This window comes from Rhinopithecus roxellana, chromosome 14, assembly GCF_007565055.1.
Source record: "Rhinopithecus roxellana isolate Shanxi Qingling chromosome 14, ASM756505v1, whole genome shotgun sequence".
Taxonomy (NCBI): domain Eukaryota; kingdom Metazoa; phylum Chordata; class Mammalia; order Primates; family Cercopithecidae; genus Rhinopithecus; species Rhinopithecus roxellana.
Genome location: NC_044562.1, coordinates 62,438,940 through 62,464,573, shown reverse-complemented (window position 1 = coordinate 62,464,573; position 25,634 = coordinate 62,438,940). Strand labels below are relative to the sequence as shown.

The 25,634-nt window shown below is 45.1% G+C and overlaps 1 protein-coding gene and 1 pseudogene across 3 annotated transcripts in view; one reads left to right on the top strand and one right to left on the bottom strand.

The window, feature by feature from the left end:
* LOC104663269 overlaps positions 1-2,685 on the top strand; it is a 60,649-nt pseudogene extending 57,964 nt beyond the window's left edge.
* ASB18 (ankyrin repeat and SOCS box containing 18) overlaps positions 1-25,634 on the bottom strand; it is a 73,451-nt gene that overhangs the window by 30,027 nt on the left and 17,790 nt on the right. Inside the window, exons 2-3 of one of the 3 annotated variants that reach the window (XM_010364394.2) lie at positions 20,784-20,906; positions 17,269-17,536 (exon numbers count right to left, since the gene is read on the bottom strand). In XM_010364394.2, coding sequence (XP_010362696.1) covers positions 17,269-17,536; positions 20,784-20,906 — 391 coding nt within the window. Of the gene's footprint in view, positions 1-17,268; positions 17,537-20,783; positions 21,025-25,634 lie in introns of those variants that run through there. The other 2 variants (XM_030917012.1, XM_030917013.1) reach the window with 2 other exon arrangements.

Below are 25,634 nucleotides of genomic sequence, written 5' to 3'. Positions count from 1 at the left end.
CCTTACATGACTGCTGCTGGAATCTCTTCTGACAGACAGAAGGGGGTTGAGCACTACACAGTGTATTCAGTGGGGGTAATGGGTGTTATGAGCTCATCTTGTTGAATTAGTTACTGCTGCTTTTCCTCCTCAGAGATGACACAGAAGCAGATGGGCTGGAGACACATCCCAGGGGAAGTGTGGCTGCAGTTGAAGGCTGGGTCCCAGGGTGGGTGCTGGGCATGTGCCAGCCTATGGGGGCAAGGTAGGAGGAGAGCCTTGGGAGGACAACAGAGCCGTGTTTTCTAATGAAGCTGCTGCAGGAAGGTTCCCTCCTGTGGGTCTATGCCCCAGCTGACTCCGATGAAGGACGGGGAAGCCACAGCTCCATGACTTTGATGGAGGAGCAGTTCCACTTTATTTCCCTGGACCTTCTGCTGAAGCTTTCCTTTGGGGATCTTCCATCTACCCACTTTCTGTTCTGCATTTTCTTCTCTCTCCCTCTCTCCTGGGATGCTAAGTTATGAGACTATCAGGCATAAATGTTTGCAATTGAAATGGCTGATATGAATAGACAAATCCATCAGGGTAGGAGGGCGACTGAGAAAGAAACTGGTTGGCCATTTCTGTCATCATGGTTTCCCTTGGAGCAATGGCTGCCAACCATCATATGTTTTTCTGAAGTGTGGGATGATTGCAGTGGATGATGTTATTTTGGGCAAATTCTCTCCCCATTGTAAATGGAACCTTGGCAAACTGAAAAATGATTTCGTGAACAAGATTTGTAAAGTCAGCTCCACTGTTTGCCCCATGATATAGTTTGGATATTTATCAGTGCCGAAATCTCATGTTGAAATGTAATCCCCAATGTTGGGGGTGAGGTGGGGTCTGGTGGGAGGTGGTTGGATCATGGGGGTAGATCTCTCACGAATGGTTTAGCACCATCCCCTTGGTGCTTTCCTCACGATAACGAGTTCATGGGTGATCTGGATATTTAAAAGTGTGTGGCAGCCAGGTGTGGTGGCTCATGCCTGTAATCCCAACACTTTGGGAGGCCAAGATGGGTGGATCACCTGAGGGGAGTTCGAGACCAGCCTGGCCAACATGGTGAAACCCTATATCTACTAAAAATACAAAAATTAGATGGGCGTGGTGGCACATGCTTGTAGTCCCAGCTACTTGGGAAGCTGAGTCAGGAGAATCACTTGAGCCCTGGAGGCGGAGGTTGCAGTGAGCTGAGATGGTGCCACGGCACTCCAGCCTGGGTGACAGAGCGAGACTCCGTCTCCAAAAAATGGTGTGTGGCACCTCCCATCCCTGCTCCTGCTTTCACTGTGTGGTGTGCCTGCTTGCCGTTTACCTTCTGCCATGAGTAAAAAGCTTCCTGAGGCCTCCCTAGAAGTAGATCCCAGCATTATGCTTCCTGTACAGCCTGCAGAACAGTAAGCCAATTAAGCTTTTCTTCTTATAATTTCCCAGGCTCAAGTATTTCTTTATAGCAGTGCAAGAATGGCCTAATACACCTCACATGCCCACTAAGCAGCATCTGACTTTCTGGAAGCTTCTTTGGTGTCCCTTCCTCAGTAAGGCATGTGTAACTTTTCTTCGTCTTTCCCTCATCCCCTGGTCCCAATATACTAGATGAAGAGGAAGACGCAGTAGCATCGGAGAGGAAAGGAAAGGAGGAAATGGAGGTCAGAGTGGAAGCAGGTGTGAGAGGGTCCAGCAGAAGAAAACATGGCTGCCAAAGTGTTTGTGTCCATTGGCAAGTTTGACCTGGCCTTAGCTGTTGCAGGAGGCGTGGTGAACTCTGCCTTATATAATGTGGATGCTGGGCACAGAGCTGTCATCTTTGACTAGTTCCGTAGAGTACAGGACATTGTGGTAGGGGAAGGGACTCAATTTCTCATCCCATGGGTACAGAAACCAATTATCTTTGACTGCCGTTCTCGACCACGTAATGTGCCAGTCATCACTGGTAGCAAAGATTTACAGAATGTCAACATCACACTGCACATCCTCTTCCGACCCGTCGCTAGCCAGCTTCCTCGCATCTTCACCAGCATCAGAGAGGCCTATGATGAGCATGTGCTGCCATCCATCACGACCGAGATCCTCAAGTCAGTGGTGGCTCGCTTTGATGCTGGAGAACTAATCACCTAGAGAGAACTGGTCTTCAGGCAGGTGAGCGACGATCTTACAGAGCAAGCAGCCACCTTTGGGCTCATCCTGGATGACGTGTCCTTGACACATCTGACCTTCGGGAAGGAGTTCACAGAAGCGGCGGAAGCCAAACAGGTGGCTCAGCAGGGAGCAGAGAGGGCCAGATTTGTGGTGGAAAAGGCTGAGCAGCAGAAAAAGTCAGCCATCATCTCTGCTGAGGGTGACTCCAAGGCGGCTGAGCTGATTGCCAACTCACTGGCCACTGCAGGGGACGGCCTGATCGAGCTGCGCAAGCTGGAAGCCGTGGAGGACATCACATACCAGTTCTCACGTTCTGAGAACATCACCTACCTGCCGGCAGGGCAGTCCGTGCTCCTCCAGCTGCTCCAGTAAGGGCCCACCCTGCCTGCACCTCTGAGGGCTGACTGTGCCACAGCCCCGATGATTCTTAACACCACCTTCCTTCTGCCCCCACCCCAGAAATCACTGTGAAATTTCATGATTGGCTTAAAGTGAAGGAAATAAAGGTAAAATCACTTCAAATCTCTAAAAAAAAAAAAAAAAAGAAACGGAGGAAATGGAAAAGGAAAGACTCTACTAGCTTCTTAGACAGGGATGGGGTGAGGTGGGGGGAGCTTTTATTTTTATTATTATTATTTTTTTGAGACGTAGTCTCGCTCTGTCGCCCAGGTTGGAGTGCAGTGGCCGTATCTCGGCTCACTGCAAGCTCCGCCTCCCGGGTTCACACCATTCTCCTGCCTCAGCCTCCCGAGTAGCTGGGACTACAGGCACCCGCCACCTCGCCCAGCTAGATTTTTGTATTTTTTAGTAGAGACGGGGTTTCACTGTGTTAGCCAGGATGGTCTGGATCTCCTGACCTCGTGATCCGCCTGCCTCGGCCTCCCAAAGTGCTGGGATTACAGGCTTGAGCCACCGCGCCTGGCCAGGGGGAGCTTTAAACTGGATGAGAGAAACATTGTATGCATGTAGATACATATATATATTTTAATACAATATCTTTTGTGAGGTACACACACAGAAATGCACAAGTCTTAAGAGCACAATTGAAGGAATTTCAACAAAGGACTATACCTGTGTAACCAATACCTCCATAAAGATGTAGAATATTTCCATTTTGCCAGGAATTTCTCTTGTATTGACCACCAGTCAGTCATAACCCCCATAGGCAACCACTGTGCTGATTTTTCTCACAGTGGGTTAGTTTTGCATTTTCCAAAATTTTCCACTGTTTTGTATCTGGCTTCTTTTGCTCAGCATCATGCAGTTCACATTCATCCATACTGTTGCAAGCATGGAGTAATTCATTCTTTTTTTAATTGCTGAGTCGTATTCGATTGTATGTATATACCATAATTTTAAGCCATTTTCTCATTGATATTGATGGACAGTTGCATGTTTGTATTTTTTGCCTATTATGAATAAAGCTTTTATGAATGTTTTTGTATAAGTCTTCCTGGGGACATATGTTCTCATTTTTCTTAGGTAAACACCTAAAAATGGAATTGCTGGTAGGTATGTATTTAGCTTTATAAGAAACTGCCAAACAGTTTTCCAAAGAGATATCATTTTACCCACCCAAAACTGTGTATGAAAGTTCTAGTTGCTCCCTGATCTTGTCAACATTTGGTGTTGTCAGGGTTTTTTTTTTTTTTTTTTTTTTTTTTAGCCATTCTAATGCATGTGAAATGGTGAATATTTTTTTGTGGTGTCATTTGCATTTCCTTGATGATTAATGATGTTGAGCACCTCTTCATTTGCTTATTGGCCATTTGTATGTTGTTCAGAAAGTGTCTGATCAAGGCTTTTGCCCAGAGTGTAAAGTTTTGATTTGGTCTGGACTGGCTTTTGGGTATTAAAATGGGACTTGCCAAGTGACTAGAAAGCTGAAGAATGTGCCTGGGATGCCACTGAGGGGCAGGGAAGGGAACACACTTGTAACAGAGGATGTTTGAAGGGAGGTGGCCAGAGATAAGTGGAACTACTTCCTGATTATAGACAGTTTTTGGGAAAAAAAACTTCAGTTAACAAAGGAGAGGCAATCTTTTAGCATTGTTCTCACAACCTTTGGCTTTGGGTCCTGGCTCTGCTGGTTTCTGTTCCTTGCCACCTCACTGGCATAACACGGACTCTCTCTGAGCCTCGGTTTTCTAATCTGTACCATGCCTTGCAGGCCTGAGAGGTTCAGAGTAAATAAGACATTTGCAAATGCTCAGGAATGTGTGACATTCTGCAAATATTAAATCATCTACTGGGGGCCGCCTTTCTCTGCAAAGATGCCTTAAAGTTCTATTGAACAAGACCATGTTCTCCTCTTTACTTGAATAACCAATAGTCACTCCCCTGGGATGTGGAAAGAGTGTATTGTTTTCTGGATTATGTATCAATGCCTGTGAACCTGGGATCTCAGGCAGGTGAACTTCCTGTTCTTAGGTGGAGATTACTGGGTTCCCCAACCCATAAGATAATTAGCTGCTTTTATAGATCCAACTCCAGCTGATGAATAATTTTTTTTTTTTGTTCGTTTTTATTAAGACAGAGTCTCACTCTGTCACTCAGGTTGGAGTGCAGTGACATGATCATGACTCACTGTAGCCTCGACCTCCTGGGCTCAAGTGATCCTCCAGACTCAGCCTCCCAAGTAGCTGAGGCTACAGTTGTGTGCCACCACACCTTGCTAATTTTTCTCACTATGTTGCCCAAGCTGGTTTCAAACTCCTGGGCTCAAGTGATCCTCTAGTCTTGGCCTCCTAAAATGATGGGATTACAGGCATGAGCCACTGTGCCCACATGAATTATTTTTTGTTTAGTTGAATTAACACACCTGAGACAAAAAAGTAAACTTGCATGCTTTTCATTAATAAGTTCCATGAGGAAAGCAAGTCATCCTCACTTTTGTTTAAATCAAGACAGCTATAGACAAGAAAAAGAATAGGGCATCAACACATTATTTTCTTATTTTAATTATCTCGAATAAAAAAGGATCAAGGAGAGGAATCTGATAATAAATAGGGCGAGGCTAGCATGCAGGCTACTGATGTGAACACAGTAACTTTACTGGAACTTTTCTTTTTGGGAAAATCTCTTCAAAAGGCTCCTAGATTAAAGCTCTGATATCCCTTTCAGTGTGTTGAATTCTGAATTCTGAAGCTTGCTGGTTGGAAGGAAGCACAGGTAATTTTTTTTTTTTTAATCCCAGGAACTCAGAGACTCAAAGGTTTTAAAGTCCTGTGCCCATGGCGAATTGCCAACTAAAAGGGGATGGAGCAGAACAGGGTCCCTAGGTGTGGAGACCATTGTCATCAAGAGTCAGAAAATGGAATGGCTCTGTATGTAGGTCAGCGACCCCCTCTCTACTGTGAGGTAAAAAAATTAAGGATGACCTAAAATCTACTGTGTTTAAAAAGATTGCAGAGAAAGTAGCTCTTTCTTGTCAAAGTGATAATGTTTATACTACCCGAAGCCAGACCTCCTCAGAGTATGACTTTAGGGGGACTCTTTAGAGCTGAAAAGCCATGGTCAAAACCTCAGGCCCTTTCGACATCTATTAACTTTTTATCCTTCAAGGTAGTTGGCTGTGTTATTGTAGAGGTGTTCAATGGGACCTGCCAGCATATTCCATTATCATCATTGATATTGAAGGGATTCTAAGTCAGCTATTACAGAGTTCTGCCTGAAATGCTGGTTTATTCATCACTTATCTTAAACTTTCCCCCAATAATCCAGATTTAAATAAGTCAAGAGTGTCAAATTAAACAGTCAAAGGGAAAGATTCCCATAGAGCGACACAGAGAAGAGAAAATGAAATGAGAAAGAAGAAAGAGGAGGAATAAGAGGAAGACAGAAGAAGAGAGATTTTTTAAGTCCTCACTCTAATAAAAAGACATTTAAAAAGTCCTTATTAAACAATGGCCTGGGCCCGTATGATTTTTGTAAAACCAACGGAAGCCAGGATATTAGATTCTGTTGTGCAGCGTGTAAGCTGAGTAGCTCTGGTGGTCTGCAGATGGCCTCAGCCCCTTATGGTGTCCAAATGTAAGCTTGTTGGCTTCTCTTCAGGAGTACTGTAAGGGTTCACAGCATTTGTGTTTATTTTGTGCTACGATTGGGTGCTGCATTCTCATTTCTTAGTAAGAAGCAATACTTTTCTGATCCTTTAAAGTGGGAGAGGAGTTGGGGCCTAAGGTATGAAGCAGACTTGATTTTTAAAAACCTTTTTATTTTAAAATTATTTTAGATTTTCAGAGGAGTAGGAAAGATAGCATAGAGAGTTTCTGAATATCCTTCACCAGCTTCCCCTAAAGTTAATATCCAATATTATTATGGTATATTTGTCAAAACAAAGAAATTAACAATGGTACAAGACTATTAACCAAACTGTTGACTTTATTTGGATTTTACCATGTTTCCCACTGATGTTCATGTTCAATTTTAGGATCCAATGCAGGATACCATGTTGCATTTAAAGAACTTAATTTTGAACGAGAGAACAATAAATATAACCATGCATTTTGGCAAGGCGGGGAGGGAGGAATGGTGAATACCCTGACTTGGAATATCATCAAATGGGTTATATTTTCCATAGGAACATGTTATAATGGGGAGTTATATTCTTGACTAAAGACATTATAGCAAGTAAGTAATAAATGACCAACAACTATGGAGATAGGAAAGAAACATCAAGCCCCCAAATGAATTTGAAATAGTAAAATACAGTTTCAATTCCCATAAAAGAAATACAGTGATTAGACATGAGGCCCCAGCAATTGCAGTCAGCACCTGCATAATTCTATTTGGTAGGTGCTCTTCTCAGCAAATTAGCTATAGTAATTCATTCAATTCTCATAACCGTCCTATGTAGTAGGCTCAATTATCATCCCTATTTTACAAGTGAGAACACAGAGACCCAGAAAAATTAAATAACCTGTCCAATGTTGCACAGCTAGTAAGTGTTGGAATTGGAATTCAACCTGGACCTCAAATGTGTTAAATATGTAAGTGTAGATATAAAATTGTGTCGCATGCAAATGTGATCAAACGTGAATGCATTCAATGCACAATTGAATAATTTTGCCTCTTTTCTTAGTATATAGAAAGACTTTTGCAATTGATTTGGTTGGCTTCCGTCCTTTAATAAAGCTGATGCTTCTTTCTGTCTTAGAAACTTTCTGGTAGAAATCCACCAGCATCCCATTCTCAACCTCCATGCATACAATATAGTTGACGTATTTCTGGTCCAATGTTTGGCACATTGCCATATCATTACCTTCCTCTCCCCTGAAACTGCAAGCACTTTGAGGGCAGGGACTATGTCTAATGCAGCCCAGCTTCAGCCCCTCACAGGGTTCAATAACTGGTGATTGAATGCTTGCAGGAATGGAATCAATATTGGTTGACCTTGGAGCTGTGTGTTTCAAAATAAATGGAATTTCTATAATTTTTTCACAAGATGACACCTTTTCACATCCCAGCAAATCATCTATCAGATGAGTCAAGAACAAAAATTGCAAGTGAATGCAAGGTAGAAATTAACCCATGTTTAATTAATAATTGGAAAGAAAATCTCCTGGTGGAAAGTGGAGAATGCCTGCAGCTAAGGACAGAAATGTGTCACAAGGTTGGAACTTACTCCCCAGTATGATTGGCAACATTGGATTTCTCAACCTCTCAAAGGCCTTCTGGGCTCCCAGGCTGAGGGTTCTATGAAGAGGATCCAGGCAGAGCCTGGTGAGCTCTCTGAGTGGAGGAGATGGCACTGGAAGTCTAGGGATCCCAGGGCAGCTGGAGTTTGTAGGGTAGGGTGCTGGAGAGGAGAAAGCTTCACACAGAAAGAACTTTGCAGAGGGCCCCCTTGAGGATTCAGCTCAACACTAATTAGTGTGTGGGCATGAGGAAACTACCTAAGCTGTGGAAAGAACCACCTGAAAGGAAGGATTAGAACTGACTGAAATATGTCAAATATATTGTGTGCATAGAGGTTGAGAGTGTGGGCTGGTGGATTTCTACCAGAAAGTTTCTAGGACAGAAGTGGTGCAGTGCTCATCAGGAATAGGTTCAGGTTCAGGAATGCACAGGTTCAGGAAGAGTGGCTGTTCTCAGCAACCAAAGTGTGAAACCTTATAAATAATTAGGAATGGAGAGAGTACCAAAATGAGTTGTCTCAGTAGTAGAAAAAAAAATTAATGTTAGACTAACTACTGATTGAATTCTGACTAATAAAGCTTAAAAGCAAGACCCAAAAGGATCAAACTATTTCCAAGTAACTTTACGTTCCAGAGCAGAGATCAAGAATATTGACAAGAATACAAAAATATCAAACACCCAATGAAATATAGAGAAAAAAAACCCACAAAAAATCAAAAGTGACCCAGAGGCTGGGAGCAGTGGTTTATGCCTGTAATCCCAGCACTTTGGGAGGGTGAGGCAGGAGAATCATTTGAAGCCAGGAGTTTGAGACAAGCCTGGGCAGCAAAACAAGACCCCAATTCTACAATAAATAAATAAGTGACACAGAAATGACACAGGTGACAGAATCAGTAGGCAGGGCCATTAAAACAGTTGTTATAACTATATTCCACTTGTTGGAGAAGCTAGAGGAAAGACTGACCATGTTAAGTAAAATACAGAAATGTAAGTCCTAAAATTGGAATTCTGAAGTTGAAACTACAGTGTTGGAGATAAAAATGTACTGGATAAGGTTCATGGCAGATCAGGTGTTTCAGAAGAGAAGATCAATCAATCAATCAGAGAGACAGAGAGAGGCTGAGCAAAATGAACAGAGCATCAGTGAACTGTGGAACAATTTTAAGTGGCATAGTATATGTGTAATTGAAGTCCCTGAAGGAGAGTACTGGTTGTATAGAAAAAAATGTGAAGAAATAATTGCAGTTGGGCGCGGTGGCTCACGCCTGTAATCCCAGCACTTTGGGAGGCCGAGATGGGCTGATCACTAGGTCAGGAGATCGAGACCATCCTGGCGAACACGGTGAAACCCCATCTGTACTAAAAAAATACAAAAAACTAGCCGGGCGAGGTGGCGGGTGCCTGTAGTCCCAGCTACTCGGGAGGCTGAGGCAGGAGAATGGCATGAACCCGGGAGGCGGAGCTTGCAGTGAGCTGAGATCCGGCCACTGCACTCCAGCCTGAGCGACAAAGCCAGACTCCGTCTCAAAAAAAAAAAAAAAAAAAAGGAAATAATTGCAAAAATATTTCCAAATTGGATGAAAAGCATATAAACCCACCGATCTAAGATACTCAATGAATCCCAAGCATAAGAAACATAAAGAAAACTGGCCTGGCGTGGTGGCTTACACCTCTAAGGCCAGCACTTTGAGAGGCCAAGGTGGGCGGATCATCTGAGGTCAGGGGTTCAAGACTAACCTGGTCAACATGGCGAAACCCTGGATCTACTAAAAATACGAAAATTAGCTGGTGTGGTGGCGTGCATCTGTAATCCCAGCTATCTGGCAGGCTGAGGCAGGAGGATCATGTGAATCCGGGAAGCAGAGGTTGCAGTGAGCTAAGATCATGCCACTGCACTCCAATCTAGGCAACAGAGTGAGACATCATCTAATAATAATAAAAAAGAAACAAAGAAAACTACATAAAAGCACCTTATAACCAAATTGCTTAAAACCAGTGATTACAGAAAATCTTAAAGCCAGATAAAAGGATATTTATTAGATATGAAAGAACAAAGACAAAAAGGTGATAGCAAATTTCTCATTTTAAAAAATCCAAGTTAGAAGACAGTACAGTTATGGGTCTAAAGTGCAGAAAAAAGAAGAAGAAAATAAAAAACTGAACTGTCAACTCATAATGCTGTATCCAGCAAAAATGCCTTTCAATTACTCAGGTGAAATGAAGACTTTTTCAAACATACAAATGCTGAAAGGACCCATTACCAGTAGACATACAGTGCAAGAAATGTTAAAGAAAGCCCTTTAAGCAGAAGGAAAATGATACTAGATGGAATTTTGGAGCTACATGAAGGGAACTGGAAGCGGTAACTATATGAGTAAACACAAACACTTGTTTCTTATTACTTCAATATATTTAAAAGAAAATTCTCTGTTTAAACAAAAATAATAACAATGTATTGCGGGACTTATATGTAGAAGTAAAATGTATATTACCAATAATAGCACAAAGGCCAGGAGGAGAGAAATGGAAGTATACTGCCATATAGTTTTTATACTACACATGAAGTAGAATAGTATTACCTGAGGGTAGAATGTGATAAAGTAAAGATGTATACTATAAACCCTAAAGATATCACTAACACAACAAAAAGTTATATCTAGTAAGCCAAAACAGGAAGTAAAATGAAATCGTTAAAAATGTTCAGAATAGAAGAAGTTAGAAGAGAAGATAAAGAGACAAATAATAGATGAACTAAATAGAAAAGAAAGAGACATTTGCTTTGAACCTAACCGTATCAAAATTACATTAAATGTGAATGATCTACACCCAATTAAAAAACAGAAACTGTCAGATTGGATTAAAAAAAGCAAGACTCAATTATAATCTGCCTACAAGAAACCCACTTAAAAAATAAAGACACAGGTAAGTTAAAAAATGAAAGGATGGTGTGGTAGGCAGTCTCTAGCATGGTCCCCCATTGAAGTCTATCTTCTGATATCCATGCTCTTCTCTCCTCTTCTTGAGTGTGCACAGAACCTTTGATTTGCTGCTAACCAATAGACTATTGCAAAGGTAACAGGAGATTGTTTCTGTGAATAATAACTTCCATCTTGCAAGCAGATCGTCTCTATTGTCTCCTCAGCTTGCATACTTTGATGAAGCCAGTTTCATGTTAGAGAGGTCCACATGACAAATGCTGTGGTTGAAATGTTTGTGTCCCTCCAAAATTCATGTTGAAACTTAATTCCCAATGTAATAGTATCAAGAGGTGGGTCATTAGGAAGTGATTAGGCCCTCATAGATGGGATTAGTGCCCTTATAAAAGGGCTTGAGGGATTAAATTTGCCTCTTCCATTTTTTCTGCTCCTCTGCCATGTGACAATGCAGCAACACAATGCCATCTTGGAAGCAGAGAACAGGCCCTCACCAGACAGTGAATCTGCTGGCACCTTGATCTGGGACTTCCCAGCCTCTAGGACTGTGAGAAATACATTTTTATTATCATCACCCCTGGCTAAGGGTTCTTGTTATGTTGCTCAGGCTGGTCTCAAACTCCTGGCCTCATGCAGTCCTCCAACCTTGGCCTCCCAGAGTGCTGGGATTATAGGTGTGATCCACTGCACCTGACCTAGACCAAAGAATATTACTAAAGAAAAATAATTTCATGATGATAAAAAGGTCCGTTCTTCAAAAGGACAGAATAATGCTAAGCATTTATGTACCTAATAATAGAGTTTCAAATTACTTGAAACAAAAACCAATAGAACTGCAAAGAGAAACAGACAAATCCACAATTATACTTAGAGTTTGACACTCTTCTTTCAATAGCTTGTAAAACAAGTCCAGTGAAAATCAGCAAGTATATAGCAATCTTAAACAACACGGTTAGGCAACTTGATTTAATTGACATTTATAGAACACTCCATTGAACTACTGCAGAATATACATTCTTTTCTAGTATACATGAAACATTTACCAAGGGATAGCATATCTTGGATCATAAAACAATTCTCAATAAATTTAGAAAGGAGTAAAGTCATACAAAATAAATTCTCTAGCCACAATGGAATTAAATTAGAAATCATATCTGGAAAATCCCCACATATTTGGAAACTCAATAACATACTTCTACATAACCCATGATTCAAAAAAAAAAAAAAAGGAAAATTAGAAAGTATTTAAAACTGATTGAAAGTAAAAACCTCATATTAAAATTTGTGGGATTCAGCTAAAATAGTACGTAGTGAGACATGTATAGCACTAAAAGCCTATATTAAAAAACATGAAAGTTCCTAACTCAATGACATTAGCTTCCACCTTAAGAAACTAGAAAAGAAGAGCCAATGAAACCCAAATGTGAGCAAGAAAGAATAATAGTGTAGTGGAAATCAATGAAATAGAGAAAAACAATGAAACCAAAAGTAAGACTTATTAGGGGGAAAAGAAGACAAATTCTAGCATCATGAATGAGAGAGGTGATATCGCTATAGAATCTACAGCACTTAGAAGGATAATAAGGAACAACTTTATGGCAGTAAGTTCAACAACTTAGCTGAAAGAGGTCAATCTCTTAGAAAATACAACTATTAAAGCACTAAAATGCTCACTCAAAAAAAAAAAAAAAAGAAAAGAAAGAATCTGAGTAGCCCTATAGCTAGTAAAGAAATTAAATTCATAGTTAAAAACCTTATCACAAAAAGACTCCATGTCCAGATAGCTTTACTGATGAATTCTATCAAACATTTAAGGAAGAAATAATAATTTCACACAAGGTCTTCCAGAAAATAGAAGAGGAGGGAATACTCCTCAAATTATTTTTGAGGCCAGCATTACTCTGATACCAAAACCAGAGAAAGATATTATAAGAAAATAAAACTACAGACCAATATCTTTCATGAACATAGATGTGGATATTAAATATTTTTTCCAGTAAATCAAGCCCGATAATATATAAAAAAGGATAATTCCTCATGATCAAGTGTGGTTTATCCCAGGAATGCAAGGTTAGTTTAACATTTGAAAATTAATCAATATAAAGTATTATATTAACAGACAAAACTTACACCATATGATAATTTCCATATGTGTAGAAAAAGCACTTGAGAAAATTCAATATTAATTTGTAATACAAACTGTCAGCAAACTAGAAACAGAAGAGAGCTCTCTATCTCTGAAAAAAGGAATCTGCAAAATTTTACAGCTAATATCATACTTAGTGGTGAATTAATGCTTTCCTTAGGATCAGGAACAAGAAAAATTGTCTGCTCTCACCATTTTTATTCAGCAGTGCACTGGAGGTTCTAGTAAGTGCAATAAAACAAGGAAAAGTAATAAAAGGCATCTAGATTGTAGAAGAAGTAAGATTGTATTTATTTATAGATGACATGATTGTTTACAAGAAATCCTGTGGAATTCTACTAGAACAGTGAGTTTAGAAGGGTTATAGGATACAAGGTCAATATGCAAAAATAAATTATTATAAATTTTATATAGTAGCTACACACAATCAGAATTGGAAATTTAAATATACAGTTGTCAACAGCATCAAAAATGAAATAATTAGGGATAAATCTTACAAAATATATGCAAACCCTGTACCTTAAAAAACTATCAAACACAGCTGAGAAAAGGAAGAACTAAATAAATGGAGGAGTATATTGTGTGCATGATTTGAAAGCCTTAATATTTTTATTTTTATTCAAATGGATTTATAGATTTGGACCACATAACGCAGCAGGCTATGTTGTAGAAATGGATGAACTGAATCTAAAATTCATCTGGAAATGCAAAGGAGTTAGAATAGCCAAAACAACTTTGAGAAAGAACAATGGTTGAAAACTTATACTACCTGACTTCAAAATGTATTATAAAGTTACAATGTTCAAGACAGTATGGTATTGGTGTTAAAATAGGCAAATAGAGCAATGAAACAGAATAGAGATGAAGGGGGATGGCTCTGCTATGGCACCCTGGTGACCCTGCACATATCCACATAGGCCACAAAGCAAACCAGTACTGAATCCACGTCTCGGCAGAACACCTGGGTACTCCTGGGTTGGAAGCTTGTAAGGAGTTGCTATAAGGCCCTTGCCCCCTTGCCTGGCTATGTCCCCGAGGAGGTTGCTATAAGACGGTTTCTTAATGCCTTCTGGATCCTGAGGAGGCAGGGAGCTTCCTGCTTCAGCCCCTTCAGAATAGAGATACACGCTATGAACCTCTCCGTTCAGATCTAGGCATGGCTGCTCAGAAATGGGGTATTCTTCAACTTGTGTTGACGTCATCCAGCCCCTTTTGTCTAGGTGTTACCCTCTTTGGTGTGTGGGATAAAGACTGTGAGGAGCCAACACCACTGGCTACTCTTCCTTTCACTGTTTATGTAATAAAGTGGCTCCTCATGTCTTCACCAGGTGAACCAGTCAGACCTTGCCCTGTTTTGCACATGCGTGACAAGACAGCTCAGAAATAAACTCATGCATATGTAGTCCATTCATTTTTGACAAAGGTGCAAAGACCATTTGGTGGAGAAAGGAAGGGTTGAGATGCACAAATACTTATTTTTGACTAACAGTGCTGGAACTGTCAGATATCCATATGCAAAAATAAAGAAATCAAAAGCTTCTATCCATAGTTCACATTATATTCAGAAATGAACTCAAAATGGATCACAGACTTAAATGTAAAATGTAAAGTTATGAAATTTCTAGAAGAAAATATAAGAGAAAATCTGTATGACCTTGGGTTAGGCAAATATTTTTTTAGACACCATAACCCAACATAATCCTTAAAAGAGAAAAAACGGATAAACTGGACTCCATAAAAATTAAGAACTTCTGTTCTTCAAAACACATTGCTAAGAGAATAAAATCTAAGCCAGAGACTGGCAGGTAATACTTATCAATCATGTATCTCACAAGAGATTCATATATAGAATATCCCAAGAAACCTCAAAATTAAATAAGAAAACAAACAACCCAATTTAAAAAATGGGCAAAAGATTTAAACAGACACTTTACCAAAGAAGATACAGTCATGTACCTTATAACAATGGTTTTAGTCAACAACAGACCACATATACAATAGTGGTCCCATAAGATTATACTGTACCTTTTCTATGTTTAGATACACAAATACTTCCTATTGTGTTACAGTTCCCTACAGTATTCAGTACAGTAGCATGCTGTCCAGTTTTGCAGCCTGGGAGCTAGAGGCTAAACCATATAGCCAAGGGGGGCAGTGGGCTATGCCATCCTGGTTTGTGTAAATATACTCGATGATGTTTATACAATGATGAAACAACACATTTCTGAGAATGTATCCCCATTGTTAAGCCACAGATGACTGTATGTGGATGGCAAGTAAGTTCATGAAACAATGCTCAACATCACTAGTTACCAGGGAAATGAAAATCAAAACTATAACAAGATATGTCTACACACCTGTTAGAATGTGTACAGTTAAGGCCTGACCATACCACATATTGGCGAGACTGTGAAGCAACTGGAACATGCAGACATCGCTGGTGGGGATGTAAAATGATACAACTTTCCAAACTAGTTGGGCCATTTCTTAGTGACTATTATTTTTTGAGATAGGGTCTCAACTCTGTCACCCAGGCTGGAGTGCAGTGGCGTGAACAGGGCTTACTCCTGTGCTCAAGCGATCCTCCCACCTCAGTCCCCTGAGTAGCTGGGATTACAGGTGCATGCCAACATGCCTGACTAATTTTTGTATTTTTTGTAGAGATGGGGCTTTGCCGTGTTGCCCAGGCTGGTCTCGAACTCCTGGACTCAAGTGATCTGCCTGTCTCGGCCTCCCAAGGTGTGGGAATTACCGGCGTGAGCCACCGCACCTAGCCTAACAGTTATGTTCTTAATCATATCATGTGACCTAGCCATTCCAATCCTAGGTATTTATTCAAAAGACATAAAAGCATATGCCCATTCAAAGGCTGGCACACAAATGTGCATGATAACTTTGTAAAAGACCCAGACTGGAAACAATCAAATGTCTCCCAACATATGAATGGATGAGCATACTGTGGTTCATCCATACCACAGACCACTACCCAGGAATAAAAGGAATGAACTACGGATACACACAGCAACATAGATGAATCTCAAAATAATTATGTCGAGCGAGAGAAGCCAGATAAAAGACTGCAGATTCGATTTATACAAAATTCTAGAAATTTCAGACTAAGCCAAGTAATAAAAAGCAGATGCTAGGGATGGAGAATGAGGAAGGGGCCAGTGGGAGGGAGAACCGTGGGCATCGTGAGGCCACAGGGACAATGATAAATATCTAACCTCCACGGACTGTGGGGTGTTGCACGAGTGTATAATCTGCAGAATTTACCAAATTGTACGCCTCAAACACGTGCGGCTTGCTGAAAGTCAATCACACTTCCGTAAAGCTGCTTTTAAAGAGCATTGCTAGAACCTTGTTTCCTTCCTCATTCACAAGACTGGCGGGGGTCGACGTGGCCCTCTGAGTCCCCCCTCTGAACTCAGGTGACCTTTCTTAGGTGGGTCCCCTGGCTGGGTCCCTGAGTGCCCAGTAGCCCCGCCTGCCTGCATTGCTGCCCCTGCTGGGCAGGACATCCAGCAGCTGTGACAGTCGGTGGAGAAGCAGCAAGGGCGATGCGGTTTCTGAGAGCCGCACGGGTTCCCAGCGCTAAGCGTGGGCGACTTTCCTTAATCTTCCCCTAGAGACAGAAGGCCACGCAATGACAACTCCAAGGGCAGGGGCTGGAGCATTTTGACTAACAGAAATGTCAAGATGACACAATGCAAGCCGAGAAACCCCAATACGAGTCCTGTACAAAGACACGTGGCCCCGCTTCTTCTCCGAGCCCCGGAGCACCGCTGGGAGGGCGCTCTCCAGGGACGGGGTGCTGTGGGACCCCCAGACCCCGCGCCCGGGCGCGAACTGGCTGCACGGCCGCTGGGCCTCCCTAGAGGCCGGCACAGCTCGGTTTCCGAGCGGGCCTGGAAGCCCCGCCCGAGGAGCTAACCATTTATGTCACACTGCGACAATTATTCTGCATAAAATTATCATTAAAAACCCTAATTTTTCAGCCTCCAACCCCGCCAGTGGCCTTTTAGCATCCCCGGCGCCGGCGGCTGGGCCGTGATCACCGCGCTCATTACCTCGGCGTGGCGCCTCCCGCGCGCGCTCGCAATCAAGCGCTAATTAAACCCGCGGGGGCCGGGGCGCGGGACGAGGGCCGGGAGGTGCCGGGTCTGGGGTCCCGGGTCAGGGGTCTTGGCTCTGGGTCCCGAAGCAGGGGCCAGGGTAGGGACGGGGCGGATGCGGACCTGCGGATCCAGTGTGCAGAGTCGAGGGTGCAGGGTCTCGGTCCGGAGGCGGGGGCTGGGACGGAGGCGGAGGCGGGGTCGGGGGCCTGGGGGAGGGGTCTGGTCTTGGGGTGGGGCGGGCGCCGCGGGCCTGACCTGAGGTCCTTACCCGAGCGAGGCGACCGTGCGGCAGAGGTGCAGAGGCGCCAGGCCCTCGGCGCTGAGCAGGTCGGGGTCGGCGCGGTGCTGCAGCAGCAGGCGGGCGCAGGCCGTGTGGCCCCCGAGGCAGGCCTCGTGCAGGGCGCCGCGGCCGCCGGGGCTGGCGTCGGGGTCTGCGCCGCGGCCGAGCAGGTATCGCACGCAGGCGGTGTGGCCGTGGGCCGCGGCGATGCACAGGGGCGTGGTGAGCTCGCGCTTGTATTCCAGGGTCCAGAGGCCTGCGGGGAGGGAGGTGGAGTGTAAGGTCAGGGGGAGGTTAGTGGTCGGGGTGGTGGGCGGTGTTCATTAAGGCGGAAGGAGGGTGACGCGTCTCTTAAAGGTAGGTACCAGGTGGGCATGTAGGGAGAAGAGCATAGAATCAGAGACGCACGCAGAGACAGAGAGCAGAGAGACACACTGGGAAGAGACAGGCGGAGACAGAGGAAGAAGTACAGAGGAGAGATTGAAGGCTAAAACGGAGCCAGAGAGATGGGGCGCCAGGTATTGAGAAGCAAGATGGTTTTGCCGAATACGAGGGTGACTGGGAAGTGGGGTCAGTTAAAAGCTGTCCAAGCAGGGTGCACGGTAGGCGAATTGAAGTGAGGAATCCACCGTTCCAGGCCCTGAGTTAGGGCAGCTTGAAAGAGGAAAGTGGGTTGTGGAATTTTCCCGAATCCAGCACTCCCTTAGCTGAGCCCCAAACTTGTCCCTTTGTCATTAAGAAGAGACAACGGACAAAACAAACTGACCCACACATCACCAAGGTTGTTCAAGAAAAGGACTCAGAGAAAGTTTAGCTCTCTTGCAAGTGGCTGAGTTTTTAGAAGCGCGCTTTGATGTGGCGGTCCACATTCAGCACAATTCTGGTTTGTTTCTTTGCGCTTTTTAGGGGTGTGTGTGTGTGTGTGTGTGTAGGGTTGCTCTTTCTTGAGGGATGAATGGAGCAGGTGCTATACATTTTTACTTCTCTGAAAACTTTGGCACTTTCAAAAAGCCCGTGGAAGGTTGTTAGCGGCCAGGAGCGCTCGTGGAAATGGGGGACGTAGTCCCTGGTGAATACACTTCAAGGGGCAGGATTTCACATGGCAGGAAGGCCTTCTGATAATGATGGAAGAATCGATACCGTGGCTGTAATGAGCCGCAGAGGAGACCCTTTTCACAGGCCACCACCTCCTTCCTGGGACCCATGCTGAGCAGCCTTGAAAGCCCATTCATTAATTACCTACCTGCATGTGGTGCCGAGTTCCAGCCGCCCTGAGTCCCCAAGGCCCAGCCTGGAGCTTGTTGCGCACTAGGTGGGGGAAGGGGAAGCTGTGGGACTGGCGTGGAATGGTGGTGGCCAGAGGCCCCGGGGACGTGGACCTGCATGGGTTTGAGCTGCCCTTCCCCGTGAAGACCAGGTCCGATCTGGAGGGGGTGATGGATGTAGTCTATCTACACTGTTATCCCCGTGGTAACAATAACCTACATTCCTGCAGGCACCAGCGCTTGGTTTTTTGATTCGATTCGTTTTTTTGAGAGATGAAAACTACTTACTGCCTTCTCTGGGGAACGCTAAGTCCCCAACCCAGGCCCACCCGACCCTAGCAGGTCAGTAAACCCACTCTGGATTCCTGAGTCTTCCCAGGGACTGATGGGAAGAAGCCGCAGGTGGGGATCTAGCTCAGCCACAGTATGGGCCAGCACCATCTCCATGTCCTTGGCGATGCAGTCAGGAAGCCTGAATCCGCTTTCTGCAACTCCCACCCTCTGGTCCCAGTTCTGCCACCAGGAGGGACATGGATTAAGGCTTCTCTGCATGTTGTGCGTCCCTCTAAGCATCGGCTCACCCATGTCAGTGCTCTCTATAACTGTGGGCTGGATGGGCCGGCATTCCATCACGGAGGGGCACTGAGGTGGTGGCCACTGGGGACCTGCTCCCTGTACTCAATTCCCCACCAGGGGAGCTGGAACTGACCACCGGGAAGTCTTTTCATGGGAGAACACATGGGGCCACTGTTTTCAAACAGGGTCTGGTAGTTTCTGCTGCTGGATCTGCTACAGGGCAGTCAGGTGGCTGTGCTGAAGGAGACTGGAATCCAGGCAGCCTGAGCTTGCCTCCCTCTCTTCCCAGCCTGTGTGGAGGCCTCGGGCCACTACTCACGTGGGGGCTGCGGTTTCCTCAGTAGCAGCCCGCGTCCCTTCACTGTGGGCATGCTCCGGCGTCCTGTTGTCCAGGTGTGCCCTAGGACAGCAGCAGAACTTAGGGGTGGGAAGATTCAGGAGGGAAAGAGGAACCTGATTTTGGATACAGAATGTGCAAATGATGGGTGAACGTGACTATCTATTTGAAACTGTGACATTTGTGTGTGTATGTCCAGGGCTGCAGTTGGTAGTTTTGGCCTGGGATAGGTGAGGGAGAGGAGGCCCAGAAGGACTCGGCTGGGACATGCAGCCCCGACAGGAACTGCCATTTGCCTTTCCCACAGCCCCCACCGCCTCACTGATTGGCAGAAGCTGCTTGGCCCACTGACAGTGTCTTGAGTTTATTCTCTTCTCCCATGTGAGGTATAAACAGAACTGTGTCAGTTCTTTGGAAGCCGACCTTCCTCATTCTTTGCCTGCCGGAGCTTAAGAATCAGGGACATGGGACACTGGCCACCGGCCACTGACCTCAGATTCTCAAATCCCTTGGTCTGGCAGAGCTGCTGTAGATTCCAACACATGAAACTTCCTGGTAAATATGTTGCATCTGAGCCGGTGGCAGGTGGGGTGCCCAAAGCAATGCCAGCCGAGAAAGGCCCGGATGCAGCATGGTGGTCAGCAAGCGTCTACACATCCTGAGTAGGCAGGGGGAGGAGGGGACCTCTCTCCACTTGGGAGGTCTGCTTGTCTGCCCAGCGCACAGTCACCATGTTCAGGCAGCAAGAGCACCTGCAGACATGTACGAAGTCAGGACCTCTGGTTTCTTCCCCTTTCCTTCCCCATTCTCGGGATTCCCTAGATTCCAGGAGGAGGATCTACAGAGAGCCCTGGGGTCCTGCCTCTGTTGATGCTGGCTGTGCCCTGGTCACCCTGCTGTAGCTGTGGCATTTGCAGATTCATAGAAAAACCTCACACAGAGCTGTGTGCCAGAGGCTGCTCCGGGCAGAATTGAAGGAGAGACTTTCCTTCTTCAGCGCCCACCTCCCTGGCTGCCAGATGCAGGCACAGGCAGCTCTGCACCCAAACCAATGCTCCTTTGTAAAGACAAGAGGCACACACAGCGTCATCGGACAGGCATTCCCGCCAATCGCTGCTTTGCCTTTCCAATTGGATCTCTTATAGGCCATCACCTAAAACCTACACTTTAAAACTACTGCAGAGCAAACTTCGTCAGATGTCCTTTTCTTGTATAGGTTAAACCCAGTGCCACTGTGCCCAGTCTACACACGGGAGCCTTACATTCCAGGAGAGTATTAGTAGCCCCTTAAAAATAAATGACTGAGCTTTAAAGAACAAGGGTACCTGACAGTCCAAACGTGGCTGGAGATTTCACCTGCCATTCCATCTCATCCTTACTGATCTCAAATACTACATTGGCATCCTGGAAGAACTGGTCCATGAGGGGCTTCAGATGCTCCAGGTCCCCTGCGACCAGGGCAGTGTGGTACTCCAGCACTGGAGACCCTGCTCTAGCTTGCGGCTCCTTCTCTGTCTTTTGAAAGATTTGAAGTTTTCCTCTGTCTGGCCCTGGCTGTCTCTGCATTACGATACCGTCGATTTCAGTTCAGGAACAGGAAAGATGGTCTTACGGAGTGTGAGCTATTTCTATTGTCATTACTCAATTGTCATCCAGTTGGGGCTCGATGGTGGTGTATTTATAACTCCTGTGGGCTCTGATGTGATAATGGTTACTTGATATGACCAGGGGCATGTGAGCACTGGGATGTTGCAGTGCTCAGCCACCCGCTTTGTGATGATATAGATGCTAACTCTGGAGACAGACCACATCTGGATAGCTCCAAAGCAGCTCTCCATGCACCGAGGGCAGACTCCCAGCACACATTTAATTGTGATGGACTTGTTTATCCTGCTGTTGGGCAGATGATTCCCCAGTCTTAAATAGCATTGAATTTACCTGTTTATGTGGAGTAAGAGACTCACTTATAAATATGACGTCAGTAACCAGAATACTTAGCAAATAAGTAATATCCTCTCAGATTTTTTAAAAAAGTACTATATTTAGAATCTGGAAATAAAAGTCTTAAGCTCAGAGGAAAGAAACAAATATTTATGAAGCACCCATTGTACACTAGTTGCTTTTTAAGTAGTACCATATTTATTTATTTACTCCCAATAACAACCACATGAAGGAAACAGCATGACCACGGCCTCTTGGCAAGCTAGCAGCTATGCTGTGATTGGAACCCACGTGCGTCTGTCTCAAGAGTCCGTCCTCTGTCCCCCCACACCACTCTGCTGGCTTCCACTTCATCAGGTAGGACCTACTCAGAACTGGGTCAGCACTGTCAGGAGCCACTTTCCAGAGAGGGCTCTTGGCTCCCCAGGATTTAGTCTCTCTCCAAGTGAAGGCGGTGCCACGTAGCAGGACCTACTCGCAGGGTGATAGGGCTGAAAGGGTCTGTCTGCTGTCACTAGTCGGCGCTCTCCACTCCCAGCTCTTGTATGGTTTGGGTGCTATGAATGGTTTCTACATTTATAAATAGTTGGGAAAAATCAAAAGAAGAATAATATTTCATGATAGTCACAGCAACCCTCCACCTCCTGGGTTCAAGTGATTCTCCTACCTCAGCCTCCTGTGTAGCTGAGACTACAAACATGTGCTGCCACGGCCAGGTAATGTTTTTATTATTATTATTTTTTGTAGAGATGGGGTTTCACCATGTTGACCAGGCTCGTCTCGAACTCTTGATCTCAAGTGACCCGCCCACCTCGGTCTCCCAAAGTGCTGAGATTACAGGCATGAGACACTGTGTCTGCCCAATCCCAGCACTTTGGGAGGTAGAGGTGAGAGAATTGATTGAGTCCAGGAGTTTGAGACCAGGTAAGAGAGCAAGAGTCACTCCATCTCTCAAAAAAAAAAAAAAAAAAAAAAATTAGCTGGGCATGGTGATGTGCACCTGTGGTCCCAGCTCTTTGGGAGGCTGAGGTGGGGAGGATCACTGGAGCTCGAGGCTATAAGGAACCATGATTGTGCCACTGTACTTCAGCCTGGGCAGTGAAGTGAGACCCTGTCTCAAAAAAAACTAATTACTACCTGAAATAAGTGAGGCTTCTCTTTCTTGGTTTGAAGAGTGTCTTTTTGCTTTTTATCCCATCCATGTTCTCTGTTGCCATGACCAGTGATGAGCAGATGTGTGTTCCAAGGGTTGTGGCGAGCCTGAGGATGTGTGAGGGAGGCCCCACTGGACACTGCAAATGACCAGGTTCCAGATAAGTGTCCCTGGGTGTTAGGAGGCTCCATGGGACAGATGGGGGAGGTTCCCAAAGACATGATCTGGGGTGCTGGTACCTGTGAGTTTCTTCCAGGGATGGATAACTGATCCCCAAATGTGTGTCCCTTGCTGAAGATGAGAAATGCCACATTTTTTTTTTTTTGAATGAATGGTAACAGTTCTTGATTAGTAACTTATGAGTTATTTACTAAGGTTTGGTTATTTTATTGTCAAAAAATTAAATAAGCTCATTTTTTTTTTCTTGTAATATAAATCATATGCAATTCCTTCCTTCTTTTTTTTTTTTTTTTTTTTTTGAGACAGAGTCTTGCTCTGTCACTCAGGCTGGAGTGCAGCAGTGTGATCTCTGCTCACTGCAACCTCTGCCTCCAGGGTTCAAGTGATTCTCTTGCTTCAGCCTCCTGAGTAGCTGGGACTACAGATTCTTACCACCACACCCAGCTAATTTTTTTAATTTTTAGTAGAGACAGGGTTTCACCTTGTTAGCTAGGCTGGTCTCAAACTCCTGACCTCAGGTGATCTGCCCACTTCGGCCTCCCAAAGTGCTGGGATTACAGGTGTGAGCCACCGTGCTTGGCCTGTTTTTCTTTCTTTCTTTCAACCATTCTTGTTTTTCCCCATTAGGAAGTTGGAATGGGCCAATGATGGTGAGCGACAGAATTCTTTGACTTGTGCACATGAGTTACAATACAAACTATGTGAGCAGAAGCTGGAGAGAGGTGAAAGGGTCAGGAGAGCTTTGCCTGGATGAGCAGAGAGAAGGGCAGTGGAGTACGTGCCCAGGAGAGCTAAGCAGACCCTCGCCCAGGGAGGCGGGCATAGCATGAGCCCCCATTTGCTCATGGCCAATGTTAGACCTGGGGACCCATGGGATCCCATCCCCACATGGTGTTGCAACCAGGAAGCAATAGCAGAGAAGCAACAGGGAAAAAGATGTGAAATGAAGGAATACAGCTCACTGGGCTGCGCATCCTTGGTCACAGTCGAGCTTCCTAAGCTTCCTCTTATGCTAGTTTCTTCTCTCTCATTCTTCTCTGCACACAAAGGCTGCCCTGTGACTCCCCCAACCTCTCGTTAAGTGCCCCCCGACCTCGGAGTGTCCAACCAGAGCAGGCTTTCTGTGTGGGCTCTTTATTTGGAAGAGTAACCTGGCCTTTGGGTTGCCCCTTTCACCAAGATCTTTTGTAACTAAGGGGTGCCCAGCAAAGGGAGACCTTTGATTTTCCTTACAAGAGGTTGCAGCAAAGGGTGGAGTAGAAATCACACACATTTATGGTTTGATATAGAGGTGTTTTGACCCTTGTTGTAGAACCCTTGTTCTGACCCTTGTTACAGGCATGAGTTTATGTGCACAGACTGACCCAAGGCCTGGAGGTTCACCCAAATGATAAAACCCACCTCTCTTCTACAGAGGAGGGCTGCGGGGTGCTGGGTGGGGAGGGACGAGGCCACGTTTGGACATCTATGATGCAGGGGGATAAGGGACAGGGGATGTGCCATGAAAGCTGAGGGGCTCACACGCGTGAGAGTCAACCTCAGCTGGGTGTGGGGGGAGGCTTGGCCATGACCCCAGTTGGTGGCCATGGGGGCCATGAGTTTATTTTTTTACCATGTTTATCTGACCTCTGGGCAAAGACTCAGTTCTGAGGCTGCAGAAGGGCCCACTGGGCTTAGCTCTTGGGGGGTCAGGGCCAGCTGCACTCGGGGGCTACTGCTCCCTGGACACCCACTGTTAGTGACTCTGTGTCATGTGTATCCCTGCAGGTGGTTACCCTTGAGGTCATTTGCAGGTGATGAAACTGGGACTCACAGATTCAGTTACCTTTCTCAGGGTTTCTCAGTCCTGACAAAGCCGTGCCCAAGCACCTTCCCATGAGTACAAGGGCTTCCTACCTTGCCCTCACTGTTGTCCCTGGAGCACGCCACACCTTAGCATAGGGATCTGCAGTCCCCAGATAGTGCCTTCATCTCTCCAGGTGTCTGTGCAGGCTGTTCCTTCTGCCTGCGGTTCTTATTTTCCCCTCCTTGCCTGGCCAGCCTCATTCATCCTCCAACACAGCTTAGCCTCCCTTGACCTCCAAGACCAGTCCTGATGTCTGTCCTTGCACCCTGACTGTGGCACTGGGCACTCTAACTATTACTGCTGTTCCTTGTCTGTGTCCCACTTCACCATGAGCTTTTTGGAGGATGCTGGGGCTGCCTCTTCCTCTCTGGGAAGTTCTCCATGCACTGCATGGTGTTCCACACAGAGAAGGTCTTCAGTGTCAATAAGGGAGAGAGCGAATGGACTGGACTCTTTGAAATTTGCTCAATGTTAAAATTCCTCAGTGGTTCTTACTCTTATTCTTGGCCATCTATTGCCTTTCGCCCTTAGGGAAGAACACCATAGTAACGTGGACGCTCCGCTGGCCTGGGGCAGATCTCGGGTGCTCAGCGTGGGGACTTACCTCAGATCTGTGGACCTCACTGCACAGCCTACCTTCTCCCACCTGTAGAGATCCTTACTAGGTTTTGTAAGAAGACCTGGTCTGGCACAGTAGGTCATGCCTATGATCCCAGCACTTTGGCGGGTGGATCACTTGAGGTCAGGAGTTCAAGACCAGCCTGGCCAACATGGTGAAACCCTGTCTCTGCTAAAAATACAAAAACTAGCCTGGTGTGGTGGCACGCCCCCGTAATCCCAGCTTCTAGGGAGGCTGAGGCAGGCGAATTGCTGCTTGAACCCAGGAGGCATAGGTTGCAGTGAGCCGGGATAATGCCACTGCACTGCAGCTTGGGTGACAGAGTGAGACTCCGTCTCAAAAAAAAAAAAAAAAAATCTTGGCTACCGTATGCCCCCTGAGAACTCTTTAAAACTTTGTTTCACATGTTTTTAAAGTTCATCTCCCTTATCCACATC